An 18,446-nucleotide genomic window follows, 5' to 3' on the forward strand; every position below is an offset into this window, starting at 1 on the left:
ACAAGCCTTCGCACATCTCCGCCATCGCGCTCTCGCCCCAGGACTGCCAGGCGCGGGCACACGCGCGCAGGACCCCAGGGATCCCCCCCGGGCAGGATGCCTACGGCCCCCCGTAGTCGTCGGCAGACCCCTGCCCCGGAGCCGCGGGACGACAGTGGGCAACCCAGCAGGCCGCGGCGGGGCGTCGGCGGCGACCCCGGGGCCTGTCCCACCACCGCCCCCCGGCACCTATAGGGCCCGTACCCCACCCCCAGCCCCGGGCGGCGGAAGTGTGTGTAGGGGGCAGTATAGGAATTTCCTGTGACGTCCCGGCCCGGACTCCATTAGGCTGCAGCTGGGCTGAGAGGAGACAAACCCAGCGGGCAGCGAGCGAAGCGGGCCGGGCGCCTGGGGCTGCCGGGCGGGGGCTCAGGGCAGCGGCGGCCGCCATCGCCAGAGGGAGCCCCGAGCGGGCGGCGGCGCTGCCTCCGGGACCCCCGGGGGGCACAGGGCCCCGCTCCGCCTCCCCTCATCCCCGCCGCCTCCCCCTCCTCGCCCCCCCCCGCCTCCTCCTCCCCCCCGGCTTCCCACCACGGCCGCTCTCGGCGAGGAAACTCTGGCCTCCGCTTCCTCCTCCTCCGACTCGGACACCGGCGGAGCCTCCCCGCCCCCGCGGAAGAAAGCCCGGGCCTCCCCGGCGGCGGCGGTGGAGGGAGCAGGAGAGCCCGGGGTTTCCGCGGGCAGAGCAGGCCTCACCTCGTCCCAGTCCCCCTCGCTCCCCGCCGGGCTCGCCCCCGCCGCCGCCCCCCTCAGAGGCAGCAGCAGCAGCAGCAGCGGCGGTGTCGGCAGCGCCATGCAGGCCAACGGGGCAGGAGGGGGCCAGCAGCAGCAGCAGCCGCCGCAGGGGCCGGCGGGCCCGGAGCTGGGCTGCCTGGGCGCCCAGAACGGCGAGGCCTCGGCGGGCACGGCTGCCAGCGACCAGCTGGCCCACGCCAACGGGCTGCTGCCCTCGGCCAACAGCGGCGGCGGCAGCCCTGGCGGCCTCAGCGTCAACAACGGGGTGCCCGCCGCCGGGGGCCCCGGCCCGGCCGCCGCGGAGCTAGGGGGCAGCGGCGGCAGCGCCCTGAAGAAGAAGAAGCGGCTCTCGCAGTCCGACGAGGACGTGATCCGGTTGATAGGGCAACACCTCCACGGCCTGGGCCTCAAGTAAGTGGCCGCGGAGGCGGCGGTGGGCGAGGGGGAGCGTAGCCGGAGCGGAGGGGAGCTCCCTCCATCCCCCGCCGCGCCGGCCGGGGCGCCCTGACCGATTCGGAGCCTCCGGAAGGGCTAGGGGAGGCCCCGCACACAGACACCCCGCCGTCCTCCCTTCTCCGTCCGCGGGGAGGGGGCGGCAGGGCCCGGCGCGGGGTCGCGGGAGGCCGCGGAGGGTGGGCAACTGGGAGGGGAGAGGAGAGGAAGGGACCTCCGGAGGGGGAGGTTTGATAGCGAAAACTGCCCTGTCGCTGCCTGGTAGTCCCCAACAAGGAGAGGCCAGTGCCTGGGTGCGAGGCAGAGCAGTGGGGCAGGCCTGCTCGCAAAAAAAAAAAATGGAGCCGGAGATGTGTTTTGCAAGCCCGTGCCGGTCAGCTCGGTGTCTGCGAAGGGACAGGCCGGGAGCTTCCTCTGCCAGGGATGGCAATATGGAAGTCGAGTTGCACACCGATAAGGGAAGATCAATACGGATGTGTTAGTGGGGGAGAAGTTATCTGGTAAACATAATGGAGCCTGCAGTTGGGCGTGGGGGGGCGGCTTTTCGCAGATGAGCTCCAAGATTTGGCCTGTCAGCTGGGAGGAAGTCAGCACAAACTAAACTGCCACTTAAACAGGCTATTTGGTTTCACTCTGAAAACCTTCGCCCCTGTAAATGGTGACAGCCTCTGCAGATTTGTGCTGGACACATGTCTTTAACAATCTAATCTGTCGACTAGAAACCAGTATGCTGGCTCTTTCTTAAGATCAGAATAGGGAAATTAATTTGCCAGTGGAGTAGAAGTCTAAGAATTTAATCACAACACTAAACTTTGTGAGTAAAGCTAAAGCCAACATGTCATGATTTTGGAAGGAGGCTAGAGAGGTCCTGTAAAGTCTTTATGTAACTACCCCAAAACAAGTCTTCAAAACACTATGGAATGTGTCAATTAGAAAGAACTTCATACGTAAAATAAATTGCCTCTGACACAAGAGGCAAGTTTACAGCAGCAGACAACTCGTGACTGTTAATAGACGACACCACAGTAAATAAGCTATTTTTAGTGTAAAAGGGGGAGGGCTACAGGTTCATGAGCTTGTTATTTTATTTTAAGGAGCCAGTCTTTTAATATGTGATAAAGAAGAAAAAGTTAGGCCTGTTGCAGATGTAGTAGCTCTCCATGTTGGTTTTCTTTTGAGGGAGGAGGGGGGTGAGGGAGGGGGGCAGGGAATAGTAGCCAGTAGCTAACAGCTTTCTAGTCTATATCTTCCTTCATGAAGTCTATCTTCTGTGCAGGGGATGGCTGTTTGTGGTGGCTGGTAAGTCACATACTTTATGGTACTTCAGCAAAGCTTTCAAGCTCATTGACAACTTGCTTTAGCTATAGGTAGCTGTTTACCTGTCTCAGGCAACTGAAATAGTCTTTTTGGATAAGCATCTGAATCTGGTCGTAGTATTCTTACTTTAATAAAGTTACTTTTAAATATGGTTAACTGTTATCATAGCAGGCGGTATATTTGTGAGGGTAAAACTGGTCAGGTTTTTTTTACACTGTATCTCTCCTGCAGCCAGACTGTTGATCTTCTCATGCAAGAGTCAGGATGTCGTTTAGAACATCCTTCTGCTACCAAATTCCGCAATCATGTCATGGAAGGAGAATGGGATAAGGTAACGTAGGGCTTATAGGACTGTATTAACCACTGTTTAAATTTATAGTATCTGTGAGAGAACTCAAAATCCACCTTCCTTACATCGTTTTCTTTTTATTTTTTTTTTTCTTATGCTGATTTCTGCAGGCTGAGAACGACCTGAATGAACTTAAGGCCTTAGTGCATTCTCCGCATGCAATTGTGGTAAGAGGCACACTTGAACTCTTTTGGAACTGTATAGTTGGACTAATTGTAGTGGTGTAGTCTTTCACTATGGAGTTGGTTGTCCATAGTTCTTGTTTTTCTTTTTATTTCCTTTAAGTGACTTGCATGCTGTCTCAAATGTCATACTAATCTGAACTTTTAAATTCTTTTTTAAAATATGAGGTAGGAAGCCCAAAAGTATTGAGGCTAATATTTACTGTACTGAATGTTTAAACTCTGTTAACATACTTAACTGATAAAATATAAATCCTGTAACAGTCCTAAAATAGATCAGTTTCTGGAGAAACTGCCTATGGTGTATACTAATTTTAAACTTGAAATATTTTCCCAATCTCTGTGTTTACAGGAGTTAGGCTCTCTTGAGGGAAGGGAAGTTCATAAACAAAATGTAGTAATACTAGTGTGGAGTTGGCATTGTAATAGCACATTACAAGAATATAGAGGCTGCTATAGACCATGAACAATACTGTTGCTTTTCCAGATAGCTTCTAAAGAGTGAATGTATTTGTATTGCTGTTCAGGATTTTATTTAGAGCTTTTTCTCTTTGGTTGGCTTTTTTTTTTTTTTTTTTTTTTTAAAAAGATGAACCTAGAAATAGAGGCTTGTAGATCCTGTGACTTGACAATTACAATATATGGTGGTGTTATTTCAGTTACTTTGAGGGAAGTGTTTCTTGGTTTGATTTTTGTATCTGGAGACAGAAAAAAAAAACATTACTTAGCTCTTCAAACAGCTTGTTTTGTTTAAGTATTTATTTTAATGAAATGAAATTAGAACAACTATGGTCACTTAGGAAGAAAACAGTAGCAAGACTTTTTGAAGTGTCTGTGACTGTAAACAATGAAGAATCAGCTGATGGCTGCTTAGCTCCACTTCTAGCTGATTCATTTGTTGTCAAGACAATTTCCTGTCTGGTGGGGGAGGGAGAGAAAGAGAGAACAGGAAGTGAAGTAGGAAAAACAGATGTTTAACAAAACATCAGAGGGTACTTGAGAGAAAGTTTACATTCAGTTCCATCAATTTAGTCAAAGCTTAGCACCTCTTCATTAGACTAGAAGTTCACTTTCTCTTTTCTCAAAGACTTGATATACGTAAGATTTGCTGTTCAAATAGTTTAGAATATTGCATGCAGCTTTCAGTAGTTCATGGAGGCTGAAAGTATGAATCCACAGTTTGTGAATATGAATGGTCATTTGAAGGAGATTTTCTTATCTTTCTAGCTTCTGAAGTTACCAGATTTCTCTGTAGTATTAAAGAGGTTTACATGTCTGGAAGTCAAGATATTTGAGTGTCAGCATTGTACGTTTTGGAGAACTTAATTTGAGGAAAATGGGGACATTTTCCTTCTGTTGCTTTGGAGGGCTCTGAAAGCATGCTTTTCTTTAATGCTGAAGTCTTAACTGCTTGAATAAACCTTGGTGCAATAAAAATCCTCGGTTTAGACTGAACTTTATCTGAACAAAATCTTAACTATTTTCTTTTTAAAATTCTTCTTCTTTATATAAACTTCATATAGTTTAAAACAGATAAGTGTTAAATGTCTTACATGTGTGTTAGTAAGACAAAATTGACTTGCCAGGATAAGTTGAGCTTGTGTGTGCCTCATTGCGTGTACACTGTCTTCACCTCCCTCCCTGCCCGGCTTTTTTGTATATGATTAAGATGATGGGTGGGTATTAGTACGGTCAGTACCTGGAAAACTAGTGAAAGATCATTACAGGTAAGGAGGGATGCTTTGTGCTCTGTAGGTAATCCCGACTGCAACAAAGTCAGAGTTAATGAAGATGATAATGTCTTGATTAGGGACAAAGTCCAAACAACATGCTGCTGCAGGTAACTCTTTAAAAACAGAAAATTAGATTTGGGTTTCCTGACTACTGACTCATACTGTATGACTAGACATTTCAAAAATGTGTGTGTACGAGAAGAATGGGTACCTAAAAGTTTAGATGACACAGAGCATTTAACAAAGCAGGGGATGTGTGGGTGTATGTCGTGGTTTGTTTTTGGTGTGGTGGTTTGTTTGTGTTTTGTTTTTTGTTTGTTTGTTTGTTTGTTTGTTTTGTTTTTTTCCTTATGGTTAGTATGACCTGGACAAAATAACCAGGATATATAGCTGCTTTTGAAATGTCTGGTCAGTGAAGGGGATATATATGTGTTTTGAAAATTCTACTCCTGTTTTAATTTCCTTATTTCTGCAGAGTTCTGTAAGTTCTAGAGGTGAAAACACTAAAGGTGAAATGGCTGATCTCAGTTTGTAAACCTTTGCTGTATGTTGATATCTTGTTGGGACAATGGGACACAACAGTCTGCTATTTCTATTTGTGTCAACACAACTGAGTGCTCTATAGTGTGTGATTAGTCATGTTTACTTTTCCAGCATATAAGATACAGCTGTCTTGAGACAAACTGTAGGAAAACTTTGTAGTTAATTCATGCATGTTATTTTTCCTTGAGTAACACTTAAAAAAATATCAGCTTCAAGCCAGCCCAAGGTTTTGCTTACTTTAGGGCTACTCAAGCATATTATGGCATCTATCTTGGGTAACTAATTGAACGTAGGAAGAAATGTGGAGATTATTCCTCTTTAGTAATCTAGAATGTACTTTCAAATTGTCTGCTTTACTGCTTATTTTTATATACTTAATGGGGCTCTCACCCAGTTCTGAAAGTAGACAGCCTGCAGCACGCAATGCAACAAGAAGTGGTTTAGCTCTTGTCGTTTGAGCGAAGTGCTCCACCTGCCTGTAAGGTGTCCAGCTTGCTACTGGCATTAAAAGCAACTCTGCATTGGAATGAATTACTTTAAGTTACAGGATTTGGTATGGTTGAAGCGTTGTTGAATTCTCTGGGCAGGAATATTTTCTGCCCTTTACGTATCAAATCTTCCATTTAGGCTTTGGATGGTTTCCAAGTGCTTTTATCAGTGTTTTACTAGACTATCAAAACAATAAAGACTACGAAGTAATGAAAATGGGGGTCTTAGTTACTGCGTTGAGTTTGTCTTGAAACATCAGCTGATAATTTCAGCATATTTTTTTAGTTGCTGCCTTCATTTCAAAGAAGAGTTGTTTCAGCAGTGTTTACTTATGTATTCTGAACTCTTAGTATAGTAATACAACTATTGGGGAGCTTGTTAAGATATGCACATCAAAAATAACACCAAAATCTAATCCTAAAATTAGGTTGTTACGCATTTTACTCCTTAAAGTTCTGAAGATTTGCTACTGTAACTAGTTATCAAAATGGCCGAATTTCTTGACTGTGGTAGGATGCTTGTCCTATTATATTCACAGTTGTGTTGCTCAGGCCTTCACCTTTGGTTATTTAGTGCTGTTGAATCATGGTGCAGGCAAAACTTCCTAGAATTCAAGATTCTGCAAGGGGCTTTCTTACTAACAGTTAGGACAATGAAGAAGTAAAGTACTAAACATTCATGTTAGTAATCAAAGGTTGTAGTTTGAAGAAAGCAAAATGCTGATAGTACCTACATCAAAACAAACAAAAAAAAACCCCCTGTAAATCTATTAACTCTGTCTTAGTTTTGCCTCATGGTGATTAGAGGTTCAACTTATGCTTAAATAATAGCTTCTAGAAACAACAAAGTGATGCACTTTGTCCTCATCTTCTCTATAGAGTTGAAAGACAGGATGAAGTAGTAATAACTGAAGAAAACCAGCCAGACTGCAGTGATGATACTGTTGTATTGAACTCTTCCATGGGTCCTACAGGGTGAAGAATCTTTGCAGACAATGGTGGTGTCTGGATTTAAATTGTTCAGCATTAAAGAGTGTAATGATGTTGAATTCCCATTGCAAACACTGAGATGATAAGAACAAATCCCAGGCACTTCTATTACATTGTCCATGGTATAATTTGGAGTAGGATAATTTATTTCCCTTCTTTGGAAGGCCACTAAAGAATATGGAGAATGAGTAAGCTGTTCTTGTGGGTGCATTGCATCAGATTAGTTTTATACTTGTTCTGTTCTATTTAAGTGGTGGAGTTTGTGCTTTTACTTTACAGTTGCCGGTATTGTAAACAGTTCTCTTTCCTTCTAGAAGAGGTTGTTTGGGCTCTAGAGGAGGTGATGTACTCAAAATGGTCTCATCTACCATGAGAAGGTGGTATTGGAAGTAATTAGCAGTACTATTAGTAGGGCATATAAGCAGTTGAGAGAAAACTAAGACAAGAGTTCAGTTGTTCAGTGAAATCTGTTTGTCAGCAAAGTCAATAGTTGCACAAAAATAAGTGGCAGGAGGTTGTGAGTGTCCTGATATAAAAAATGACTTGAAATATGGTGTCACTGGCGTGTGAGTTTTGCCGTAAGGAGGCTGTATTCGTGCCATTGTTTGAGTATGCTGTAGGGCAGGTTTTGGAGCAGTTGTCAAAATAGCTTTGAAAATCAATTTAATTTCCCTATCAACACTTTACTCTAGTCCCTGCCTTTTGCTGTAGATAAGTTACAATTTAAAACTCCTTATCTTTTATTCTAATTCTCCATTATGTTAACAGTAGACTCCTGCATGAAGTGTACAGTACTATGTTGTCCTGGAGGCTTTTATAGCTGTAATATGCCAAAGTCACACATGGCATTGATGACTCTTTTATTTTAAATTATGCTTTCTAACCCCAAACTGAAGCTATTCATATTTGGATAACTTGGCAACAGCATTCTGCATGGTACTGTTCCTATAATGCTTCCATGGAATTGTTAGGACTGGTGTTACAAAAACTGTTTTTTAGGGTTTTCTGCTCTTTTTACTTTTTTCCCCTAAAGAATTGAAATTAGCATGCCAAGTCCTAAAAGTAGGGAGGAAGAAAGAGTAATTAGATGCGGATACAGCTATCACATTTCAGGGAAAGACAATATAAATTTAATACATATATATGCAGTGAATGTAGAAAGAAGAGTTGGGGGGTTATAGTTTTTATTACAAACTGGAAATATCAGACTATTTTTTTTTTTATCTGATGGTGATCGTCAGTGTGAGGTGACCAAGAGGAGTGAAATACGGGGTGTGTGACTACTCCCTGAGCACCTCCATATGTTCTCGTAAGCACGTGCGTAGCCAGGAAAGGAAGCTTGTATCCCTCCTGCTGCTAGTATATAAGCAAACAGCATGAGGTCTGCTGGCCTCCTGCTTGGAACCAACCACTGAGGTGATAAATAATTGGGATATCTTTCTTTTGGTTGTCTACATGTCAGAACACCAAAAAAATGTCGTCTCACCTGGAAAAACTATACAGTGATGCTCTGACAAATCCAAATAAACTGAAGAACTGGATAGGGAAGGTAATGCAGATTTGTCCTGCACGTGGGTGTCACATGCAGGACAATAAGGTACTACAAACACATTTGAACATAAATCACCTTTACTATGTAATGTTTTATGCTTCACAAAGCTGTGTAGCAAGTTAAGAGTGCTGTATGTGGAAACTTTCTTCTTTTGAAGAACTGAATGCCTTTGGAATCTAAAACTGCTTTATATTTTAACTTTGGATTTTACATACAGTAAGCCTTAAAGTTTCATGTAAGCTTTAATAGGACAGGAGCATCGTGAACTTCCCGATTATCTCTCTACTTAAGGAGGCTAGCAGTGTGTTTGAGACTAAGTAAACATTGACCAAATATGAGCATGAAAATAGTGAGGTGCCAGAGGTCTGACAAAGCAAAGGAAGCTGGTGATTGAACTGGTGGTGTATTTATTAGAAAAGCAAATGTAATTTGCTGCACTTAATCTTCATTCTCTTTCTCACTGATACGTCTAAGAATGTACATTTTCATCTTCAACCTGGTGAGTCTTGTGGACCAGAATTGTCTTTTCTTTCTGATAACTGCTAACAGTAAAGATGTGCAAACACAGAATAGTTGGTTTAATCCAGAAACAACCAAACTAGTGTTTCTAGTAAATTGGTATTAGAAATTTCTAGGACTTCAGGTTTTTGAGGATAGTAAATGAATACCTGATTTTCTTTTTTTATCCACAGACACTTGTTGTTAAGAGTAGCAGGCTTGATTATTTTTTTTTTTTAAAGAAAACAACCAAAACCAAGATGAAAGGAACACTATGAAATAGCAGTGATTACTTCTGGGAAGTGAAGTGATTCCTAAGTATAGGAAACTATTTTTTTTCTGTAATCCTGAAAAATGATACAAGACCCAAGGAAAACAACTTGACATGGACTACAAAACAAAACCTCAGGCAGTGTCAATTTGTTGTTGCTATATATTTATGCACCTATGCAAACAATACATGTCAGCTCCTAGGTAAGCAGTATGAGAACTTGTTGAGTTGGCCTGTTGTGTTCTGTGCTGTCATGCAGTCTAAAATATGTGATCAGCTGCTTTTGTGCACTTTTCTTGATTAAATGTAAGATTGGGAAGAAAGATGAGACAAGTTGAAGAGGGGATCTGAGAAATGAGGTAGGAAGATACTTCGAGCCGCATAAGGCAGGAAGGAAACTCATGGATAACTTAATTCCTGCAATGTTGTTGAAAACTCAGCAAAGAGAAATTGAGTAATGAAACATTACATATAGCTGTATTTCTGAAGGGCATAGTAGAATGGTTTCTACTGTTCTGTTTAGGCTCAAACGTTTTCTGAAACTGCAGTCAACCTTTTTCCCCTGACTGCTGCTTTCTGTCATGTCAGAGGATGAAGTTTTTGCTGCTGCAGCAGAAGTACCTGGAATACTTGGAGGATGGCAAGGTCCTAGAAGCACTTCAGGTTCTACGCTGTGAACTGACGCCTCTGAAATATAATACAGAACGCATTCATATCCTCAGTGGGTAAGTGTTTGGACTTTGAGAGCCTTCTGATGTAATTTTCTAAGGAATTCTGTAGCTTTTGATAGCTGGCATTGTGAAAACTTGAACTGTATTGAAGCTATTATCCTGTTGATTAATAAGCTGTAGTGAGATATGCTAAAATGATGAGTAAAGACAACTATTCCATAGACAATGTTCTGTTTCAGATGCTTGAAAATAACCTGATTATGATTTACTTTTATAGTACTAGAACCCAAATTAATACGTACACATGTATGGTCATCTAATCTTGAGAATTATTAGCCTGTTATCTTATAATTGAATAAGTAGATGAACATAGTCTAGTTTGTTTTTAGATGAAAATAAGACATTTCTACCTTCCCAAAATCTGTTTGTATTTTGTTTTCTTTTTCTATTGCTGATTTGTAGACATTTGTTCTGAAAAAGATGCTAGTTTGTAGGGAATAGTTCACTGCCGTTTTTCCTATCAGTCTCAAACTTAAGTCACCTGTTTCCAGTTCATTAAGAATGTTGTTATATATATCAAGTGTAAAAGTAAAAAGAATGATCCCAGAAAGATGTGGTCTGTTGGTATGTGTGCACTTTTTTTAAACAGGTATCTGATGTGTAGCCATGCAGAAGACTTGCGTGCGAAAGCAGAGTGGGAAGGGAAAGGAACAGCTTCCAGATCTAAACTTTTGGACAAACTCCAGAGTAAGATGTTCTAGTGTTTAGAATTTATTCCCACTTTGGGAATCCAGTCCATCTTGCGTAATGATACATCCCAGGGAACTGGCTTTAACTACATTTGCCGGTTGTTGGTTTTGTATTTCTTGGTTAATGGGGATGCCTTTACCCTTTGGTCTTCTGTATCTAACCTTTGGCTGTCTCTAATAAACTATTTGTAATAGGAGCTCTTATTTCTTAGCTTTGCTGCATGCAGTAGTAGTATAACTTGGTGATTAAATGTATGATTTTGGGGTGGAGGGGGGCAGTGTTTTGTAAATGCCAGCTATACTGAGAGTTTGAAACTAAGTGTAGCGTATAACCGCTAGAGATGCTAGTATTGGTTGATAGCAGTCTCAAACTTACCTATGAATTATGGTTTCTCCTATCTCTTTCTTGTGACTAGTGTAATACAATGTATCAGAGTTGTAAACCCCATGGTGTTCTTTATTTTGATACCGTTAATAGAGAATTCCTTAAATGAACACAGCTGCTGCCTTTGTTTTATAATTTTACAGATCTTGTTCAATACCGGGGTTTGAGTTAGCTTGTGTAAATGTGCTTGTTGGCCAGGACAACGGGTACTATAGCCACAAATAACTTGCATACAGCTGTGCTTTCCAGAAGTTCAAGCTTCTAATTCCAGGTGTATAGCTGTAAATTTGACAAGCTGTGTGCACTCTTTTTGTGTAGCTTTTGAGTTTTATTTACTAAGGTCTCTTCCAAAAACACTTAAATCAAAATACAGTCTTACTTGTAACTTGGTTTTGAAAGCTCTTTTTTGTTTTTCTTAATAACTCTTTTAAAGCGTACCTACCCCCATCAGTGATGCTTCCTCCGAGGCGTTTACAGAACCTGCTACGTCAGGCCGTGGAACTACAACGGGACCGGTGCCTATATCATAATACCAAACTAGATAGTAATCTAGATTCTGTCTCGCTGCTAATAGATCATGTTTGTAGTAGGTAAGAAACTCTTACTACTTTTAAGATGGGCCTCTATCTTTTCCTTGTCTTTTAAAATAATCTAATTGTACCTACTGTTAAAAGTAACATGAAGACTATTTTGAGCTGGTTTACCAGGAGCTGACTGGGAAAAAACAGTTCTCATTAAATGGGTTGTGAGAGGGGGTAGAGAACATGTGTGTGTGTTGAGAGACTTTGCTGGCTGCATATGGGGTAATGGGGTCAGAGTGAAGCTTTAAAATTGTAATCAGATGGGTGTGAATAGAATATATTACTATGCTAATCCTGAACCACTAGTTTCTTGTAATTTTGGACAGCCAGTCTGTTTGTTCATCAACACGTGATTGCTGTATTTTTTTCACTGGAGAATCGCTAGTACGTTACTTAGCTCAACTCTGTCTTCAAGCTTACCAGAATGCAGAAAGCCTACTGAAGCATACTTCATGAAGTCAGCTTTCAGCTTCAGCTTTTAGTAGTAGACAGTAAGGTGCTTTTAGACACAAAGGTTAAAACAGAGTAGCAATTTGCAGTAGACATTTCTGGTTTATATAATATATAATATGAATAATGTAAAGAACTTTTTTCTCACACTTGTAAGAATCGAACTTGTCTTTTACCTACATATTAGCTCTTAAAACTATCTGTATAATTTTTTTTTAACAAAAACAATGCTGCTTCTGAATCTTCAAAATGCCATACTCTACCAGACATGAAGCAGGAGGGTGTTTGTAACAAATGGCTGACTTGAGTGGTGTTTCCTTATCCAGCAGAACTCTGCCAAGGACCTAAAAAACTCAGTGTAGCTTTTTTGAGAAACTGCTGTGCATGGTGTAAGAAGGGAATGAGGGCTAGGATACCTAGAAAATAAGAACTGTATGTTTGTTCAGGTAACAGGCCAACACTTGGGCTTACAGGGGAATTTTTTTCATGTTAAGGTTAGCTCATCTGAGGAAGTTAAGTGCTGATAAACTTACTTATAGAAACTTTCTGAATGGTTACTTTGACTTACATTATCGGGTTACTTGGAATCTGTTTTTAAAGATGCAGACTTCCATAGTACTTCACTGTAGCCATCTTAAGATTTAAAAAAAAAAAAATTAATATCTTTGGCATTTCATGTATTCAAGTAACTTTTTTAGACTATTGGCTAGCTTGCAATTTTGCTATATCACATTGTTGCGGCAGTTTTGTGTGTGTGTGCACAGACATTTGACTGTTCCCCATTTTAAGAGCTTTTGTAAATGATCAGATGCTGGAATTATGGCTTTCGTACTTCAGAAGTGAGTCTTAAATTAAATGTCTTTCTGTTAGTCTGATTTTTAGTCTTCCTACACGGCCATAAATAACATTGGATGTTATGTAGGAGTTTGATGTGATTAATTGAACCCCAAAGAGCAATTAAGCCAATGTAAAGAGCATGGTTTACTAAAGTCAAACTAGCTAGAGCTAATACAAAAGATATTATGTGCAACAAATCTGGACTTGAATTTCACCCACCAGAATCTATAATTTTGGCCATGAATTTTTTTTTTTATTCCATCGAATATGGTAGTTTCTAAGCTTGCTTATTTCATATATGTATACTTACACACATACTCATGACTACTTTAAGTTAAAAAAAAGAAAAACCCACTTCAAAATAGAGGCTTCCATTCTGTCCTTAACTCAACCTATTGTACCTACCTATTGCAGGGGTCTGAGATCAGTATGTGGTGCGATGTACACGCTGCCATGCTTGGGCATAATGAGGTGAGTTAAAGACAGTGGAAGCCAAATTTTGATTAAACTGACAGAAATAACAGTAGTTTAATAGATTAGACCATTTAAGTTCTGTACTACTTAATGATCGAACACTGACAGCTTTCCCTTTTTTTTAGTTGGAACTAATCTGTTTTGGACTTCTAGCAATATTTTGACCAAGCATGCTTGAATTGCGCTAATAGGGAAAATGGGAAAATGTTTAACTAAAACTTAATTACTTCATAGGAGTGGGACATAAGAGGGAGAAACTGCTGGGAGTGAAGGTGAGGGATTTCATCTTACTGTGCCTGAGATTTTGATAATAGAGAGTTTATGCTCTTGGGGGATGGTCATTTTTGGTTTTGAGAGCCTTCAGCCTAGTAGAGTGTTTTGTTTGGGTCCCCTCCCACCCCAGAAATCTTTTGTCTGGCTTTCATGTAAATAAACTTTAATCTGAGTTTACAAATGATCAGTGAAACCCAAATGAGAGATGAATGCTGCTGCTTTCTAGGTACTAGTTTAATGTAGCATTTCTGGAAAAGAAACGTGGAAGTTGAGGAATAAATCTTCCATTGGGTGTACATAGAACAAAAAGGTAGCTGTTTGGTGTGCTATTTAGAATTTTGAACTTCTGTAAATACAACCACAGCTAACTTGATTAGATACTTTATTTCAGTATGTGAACAACATGGTTCAAGCATGTTGTGCTGAACAGAACAATTTGTAATGAACGTTTCAAAAAAGAAAAACCTTTGAGCTACAATAGTATCTAATTACCGAAACTGGAAACTGTTAGACAACTGAATTTGGTTTCTTGTTTTAAGACTGCTGCTGTTTCCTTCTGCAGAAGGGTTATTTAATGTATGCTTTGCTATATGTGAAGCCAAACTTGCTGGATTGTATGTTTCATTAGTTAAGTAAAGAGACCTCTTGGTGAGAGTGCTGTGATCTGACTGGATTGTGAATAGCATAATTCAATATTGGAATGTGTCTGCAGCAGCTGTACCAACTGCCTATTATGCTTTTTAGGAACCTAAAGGCCACCTTACTATGAAAGTTGTGTACTCCCGCATTATACTGCTTGCTTGTCAAGAAAAGCAGCCAAGGTTTTGTAAAGCTTTAAAATACAAGCGCTATTGTTCATAGAGGAGTTGTGTTTTTTCTTTTTTTTTTCTTTTTTTTTTTTTTTTTTTAAAGGAAACATACTGAAAAGGCTTTCCTGGGGCACAGTGCGGCCCTTGTACTTTGTATGACTTACAGATAAAGACTCTTTCACCTTCTAGAGCAAACTGCAACTCTGAGGCAAAACATTAACTTATTACAATGTGGCTAAATAAAAATGAAACACTTCCTGTGGTGCACATATCTGTGTAAGCGCTTGCCTACCTCCCTCCAGACTTCAAGGAAAACAGTTGTCTTTCATGGGTGGGGCTTTTTACCTTGGGCTCAGTGTTGTTCCAGTGGCAACTAGACAGCTCCTGGTCAGCTTAAAGCAGGAACAGAACAGACTTGTGTTTCTCTATGAACAAGTAAGTGGACGTACCCAAGGAAGCCAACTACAGATACGTATATGGATGTTTTATTTATCCTCATGTACCATAAGACAGGAAATGAGTGATGTGTGGTTGTTCAGTGCTGCTCGATAGTCTTTAAGCATGGACTAGGAAGCATCTTCTAGTAAAAGAACGTGGATTGGGAGGATATAGACACTGTATTGAGCAGAACTTTTTCTAGCTTCTGGTAAGAAGTAGTTTTACAGGTGTCTGTCAGCCTGGCTACCACCAAACTGTATTTTTAAACACAAATTTAAAGGAAGGTTTGTTTTTTTTGGCTAGTTTATCTCCAGTGGTAGGTACAACTGTACATTCACGGACACTGTCAATGTTATGTTAATACCATTGAATCCCATTAGAGTTGTGTTGCTGTGTTGCACTGAGCACCATTAAAAACTCAGCATAAGACTAAACCTCTTCAGGATCCCTGCAGTTCAAGAAAAATATCCGTGGTTAGAGACTGTCTTCTAGTGCATCTGAACAATGAACTAGTGGTTACTGCAGTATTACTTATAAAAGCAGTCAACTGCTGTGAAAATCTACATTTATTTTAACTTAGCTCTCAAATTCTTATACAGTGGGCAAGCTGTAAATAAAACAAAACTTGTCTCCAGTTCTTTCCTTACTTAATATTTTGACTGTTAACTTTTCCTCAGAGTGTAACTAGGAGATTAAATATTAGCTGTATAGAGATATTTGACTCTTCTCCTTCAGAAGTTTATCATATATTTTATTTGGTAGGTGGTGTTTTACAAAATAATATTGATTTTCTGAGGGGAGAACAATTGAAGTTGAAAGCTCATAATAGTGTCATGGCAGTTATGCTTAGCTGTTGTATGTGGTACCCTGCAAAGAAAGTGAAAAATGGTGCAAAATAAAGGCAAAGAAACACCTAACTTATTGCAAGATCACATTCAAGAAAAAGAAACAAGACTATTCTTTTACTCAACTTTTGTGTAAGAATCACTTCTAAAGATGTGGCAAGATACAGCTAAGTGAGTTAGGTACTTACAGAAACGTCACATATAAAAAAAACATGGCATGTAGTGTTCAAATAAGTTTGGACTCCAGTATTTTCTGTACATCATAGAAGTGTGTAGTAATAACCTCACTTCTAATGAGGTTAGTTTTTTTTTCCAAGTTGTATAAAAGCATAACAAATTGTGTGAGAGGAATAAGAATAGTTCTAAGTTCTTACAATTAGTTACAATCACTTGGTGATGTGAGCTTTTTACCAGATAAGACACTTCATTCTGTACTTATTTGAAGCATCTGTTAATAGACAGATTTTCTAAGTTATCTGATCTTGCATTTAAATAAGTTTTTATTTTAGTTTTTACTATCTCAATTTAAAAAAATCTCTACTACTTTCTCACTAATCTACAAATACATCCCTTTCTTTTCCCAGGAAACAGTTCCCATGCTATACACAGCAAATACTAACGGAGCACTGTAATGAAGTGTGGTTCTGTAAATTCTCCAATGACGGCACTAAACTAGCAACAGGATCTAAGGACACAACTGTTATTATATGGCAGGTTGATCCAGTAAGTGTGCAATGTGTTAAAATATGTATGACTTGTCTTTCCCTTTTCACTTCTCTTGCTAGAACAGTTCGATTTTTGTAGGACAGACTAACATGTACTGTAACCCACCAACTGAGGTATTTCTCTGGGGTGTAAAAAACTGAAGATCACTGTCAGTGTAAGTTAGTGAAGGAGGACACTTGAAAACCTGATGCCTGAGTGTAAGACTTGAACTGTTGGCTGCTTTGGGGAAGGAACTTTGTGTGCCCCTAACCAGTACTATGGGGTAGAGCCTGCTAGTTCCCTCCAGGGCAGCTTCTCACCTTGAAGGCCTTGAGAAGCATTGAGTGAGGAATCTTCTAAATCACTCTTACTAAGAGTACTTCTGACCTATGTATGTGACTAACCCCTTTCTGTTGTCTTGTTACTACTAGTGCACTTGAATTTAAATACTCTATCAATTTCACCGTTTATTACTTCATTTCTGAGTAATAAAATGGTATGTGCTAAACTGAAGTTGTGTGAGTATACCGCTTCATGCTAGTTGCTGTCATAAGATTTGCCTTGGCTTGAGATGAAGGTTTAAATGCTTGTCAGAATCTACTGATACATGGATGTATACCCATCCATTTTCTTACAGATTGCAGTTTTAGGTTTTGATGGCACTGTTTCTCTTATGTAAAATATCCTACAGCTACAAGATTTATCTTTCCTACCCATGCCTATTCTTATGTAAATAAAAAGACTGAGCGGTGATTCTAAGACTGTTTTAATTGACTCATAGAAGTGATATGAAAGTATGTCCATGTATTTCATAACAATTGAAAGCTGTGAATAAACTTGAACATATGCACACAATGCTTGAAGTTGTTAATGCTTGTGAAACACTATCAGAAATATAGGGGGTTTTTTAACCACTCCACTGCAAACTGGTAACCTAAGTGGAAGATGAAAGTGTTTTGCAGTTTCATACTGGCTTTCAGTAGGGTTTGGGAGCTGGACTTTATCCTTTTCTTCCACTACAGGTTACAAAACCGTGTAATTTGAGTCCTTTTTGCTATTAAGAAGGCAAGAGAACTTAAAACCCTGTTCCACGTGCATAGTTGTTATCTAGGCCCTGAATTAACAGCAAGTGCTGTGGATTTTTCAGGCATAGAACCATTGTGGCTTGTTTGTTACTGTGCCTGTGTGCTCTGGGCCAAGTGATGCATAGCAGCATAAGCCAACTTCTGTTATTTATTTAGTAAATGATCTGGGTTTTTTCGTTAAACAGATTAAGTAAATTAAGAATCAAATCTTTTTGCTGTTGACTTGTCACTTGATTGTAGGGGCACATCTTCCTTTTATATTGATGAGTTTTGATACCCAACATCTTGATCAGCACATTTTATATTGGTTTGATTAACCAGATATTAGCTAACAATTCAAATAAATGTTTTGTGAGAGTTTTAGACTAACCTTTTTGGGCAAGGGTTGCTAAAGAATCAAAATCTCTAAGAAATAGTTGGAAAGCAGCTTTGTAGAGTTGTATCTTCTATATTTGGGTACTTAAAAAATCAAGGAGATAGAAATAACATCAGGCCACATAACTCAAATGGTTCATTTTTGTATTTGCCAAAGTATACTTCTTACAATTCCTGTAGCAGTTGACAATGTCTTTTGAACCATAAGTTTAATCAGGTTTCCAAAGCTTTAGGTGTTTAGAATTATTCTAATCTGTGTATATATAAACTACAGGGAAACATCCATCCAGCTCTATCTGGGCAAGTGATGGGAGAACACTGTTTTAAATTAACAATATGTTATTTTACCACATGTGTGAATCCTTCATTTCTCTCTTTCTTCTCTTCATCACACCTCTTGAAGTGTAATGACACTGCTTCTTTGTGTTTTCTTCATTGCATACCGTGAATTTCTTATTTCTTTTCTAAGACCCAGCTACATGTCTAAGCTGTCTTAACCTGTGCTTCTGTTTTCATTTTCATTTGTTCATTTCAAAGGTCTTATGAAGACTCAGCAGCATTAAATAATGTCTTGAGTCAACTAGGTTTGTGTATGGAATGCATGGTCATTATTTTACTG

At 40.1% G+C, this 18,446-nt stretch overlaps 1 protein-coding gene across 2 annotated transcripts in view; it reads left to right on the forward strand.

Moving 5' to 3' along the window:
• The first annotated feature begins 365 nt into the window (after nucleotides 1–365).
• WDR26 (WD repeat domain 26) overlaps nucleotides 366–18,446 on the forward strand; it is a 33,923-nt gene continuing 15,842 nt past the window's right edge. Inside the window, exons 1-8 of one of the 2 annotated variants that reach the window (XM_086745190.1) lie at nucleotides 366–1,185; nucleotides 2,776–2,875; nucleotides 3,004–3,060; nucleotides 9,739–9,875; nucleotides 10,471–10,568; nucleotides 11,389–11,545; nucleotides 13,238–13,294; nucleotides 16,247–16,385. In XM_086745190.1, coding sequence (XP_086601316.1) covers nucleotides 833–1,185; nucleotides 2,776–2,875; nucleotides 3,004–3,060; nucleotides 9,739–9,875; nucleotides 10,471–10,568; nucleotides 11,389–11,545; nucleotides 13,238–13,294; nucleotides 16,247–16,385 — 1,098 coding nt within the window. In that variant the 5' untranslated portion in view covers nucleotides 366–832. The remainder of the gene's footprint in view (nucleotides 1,186–2,775; nucleotides 2,876–3,003; nucleotides 3,061–9,738; nucleotides 9,876–10,470; nucleotides 10,569–11,388; nucleotides 11,546–13,237; nucleotides 13,295–16,246; nucleotides 16,386–18,446) is intronic. The other variant, XM_086745191.1, reaches the window with a different exon arrangement.

The sequence above is a fragment of the Chlamydotis macqueenii genome, chromosome 3 (genome assembly GCF_036417535.1).
Source record: "Chlamydotis macqueenii isolate bChlMac1 chromosome 3, bChlMac1.mat, whole genome shotgun sequence".
Taxonomy (NCBI): Eukaryota; Metazoa; Chordata; class Aves; order Otidiformes; family Otididae; genus Chlamydotis; species Chlamydotis macqueenii.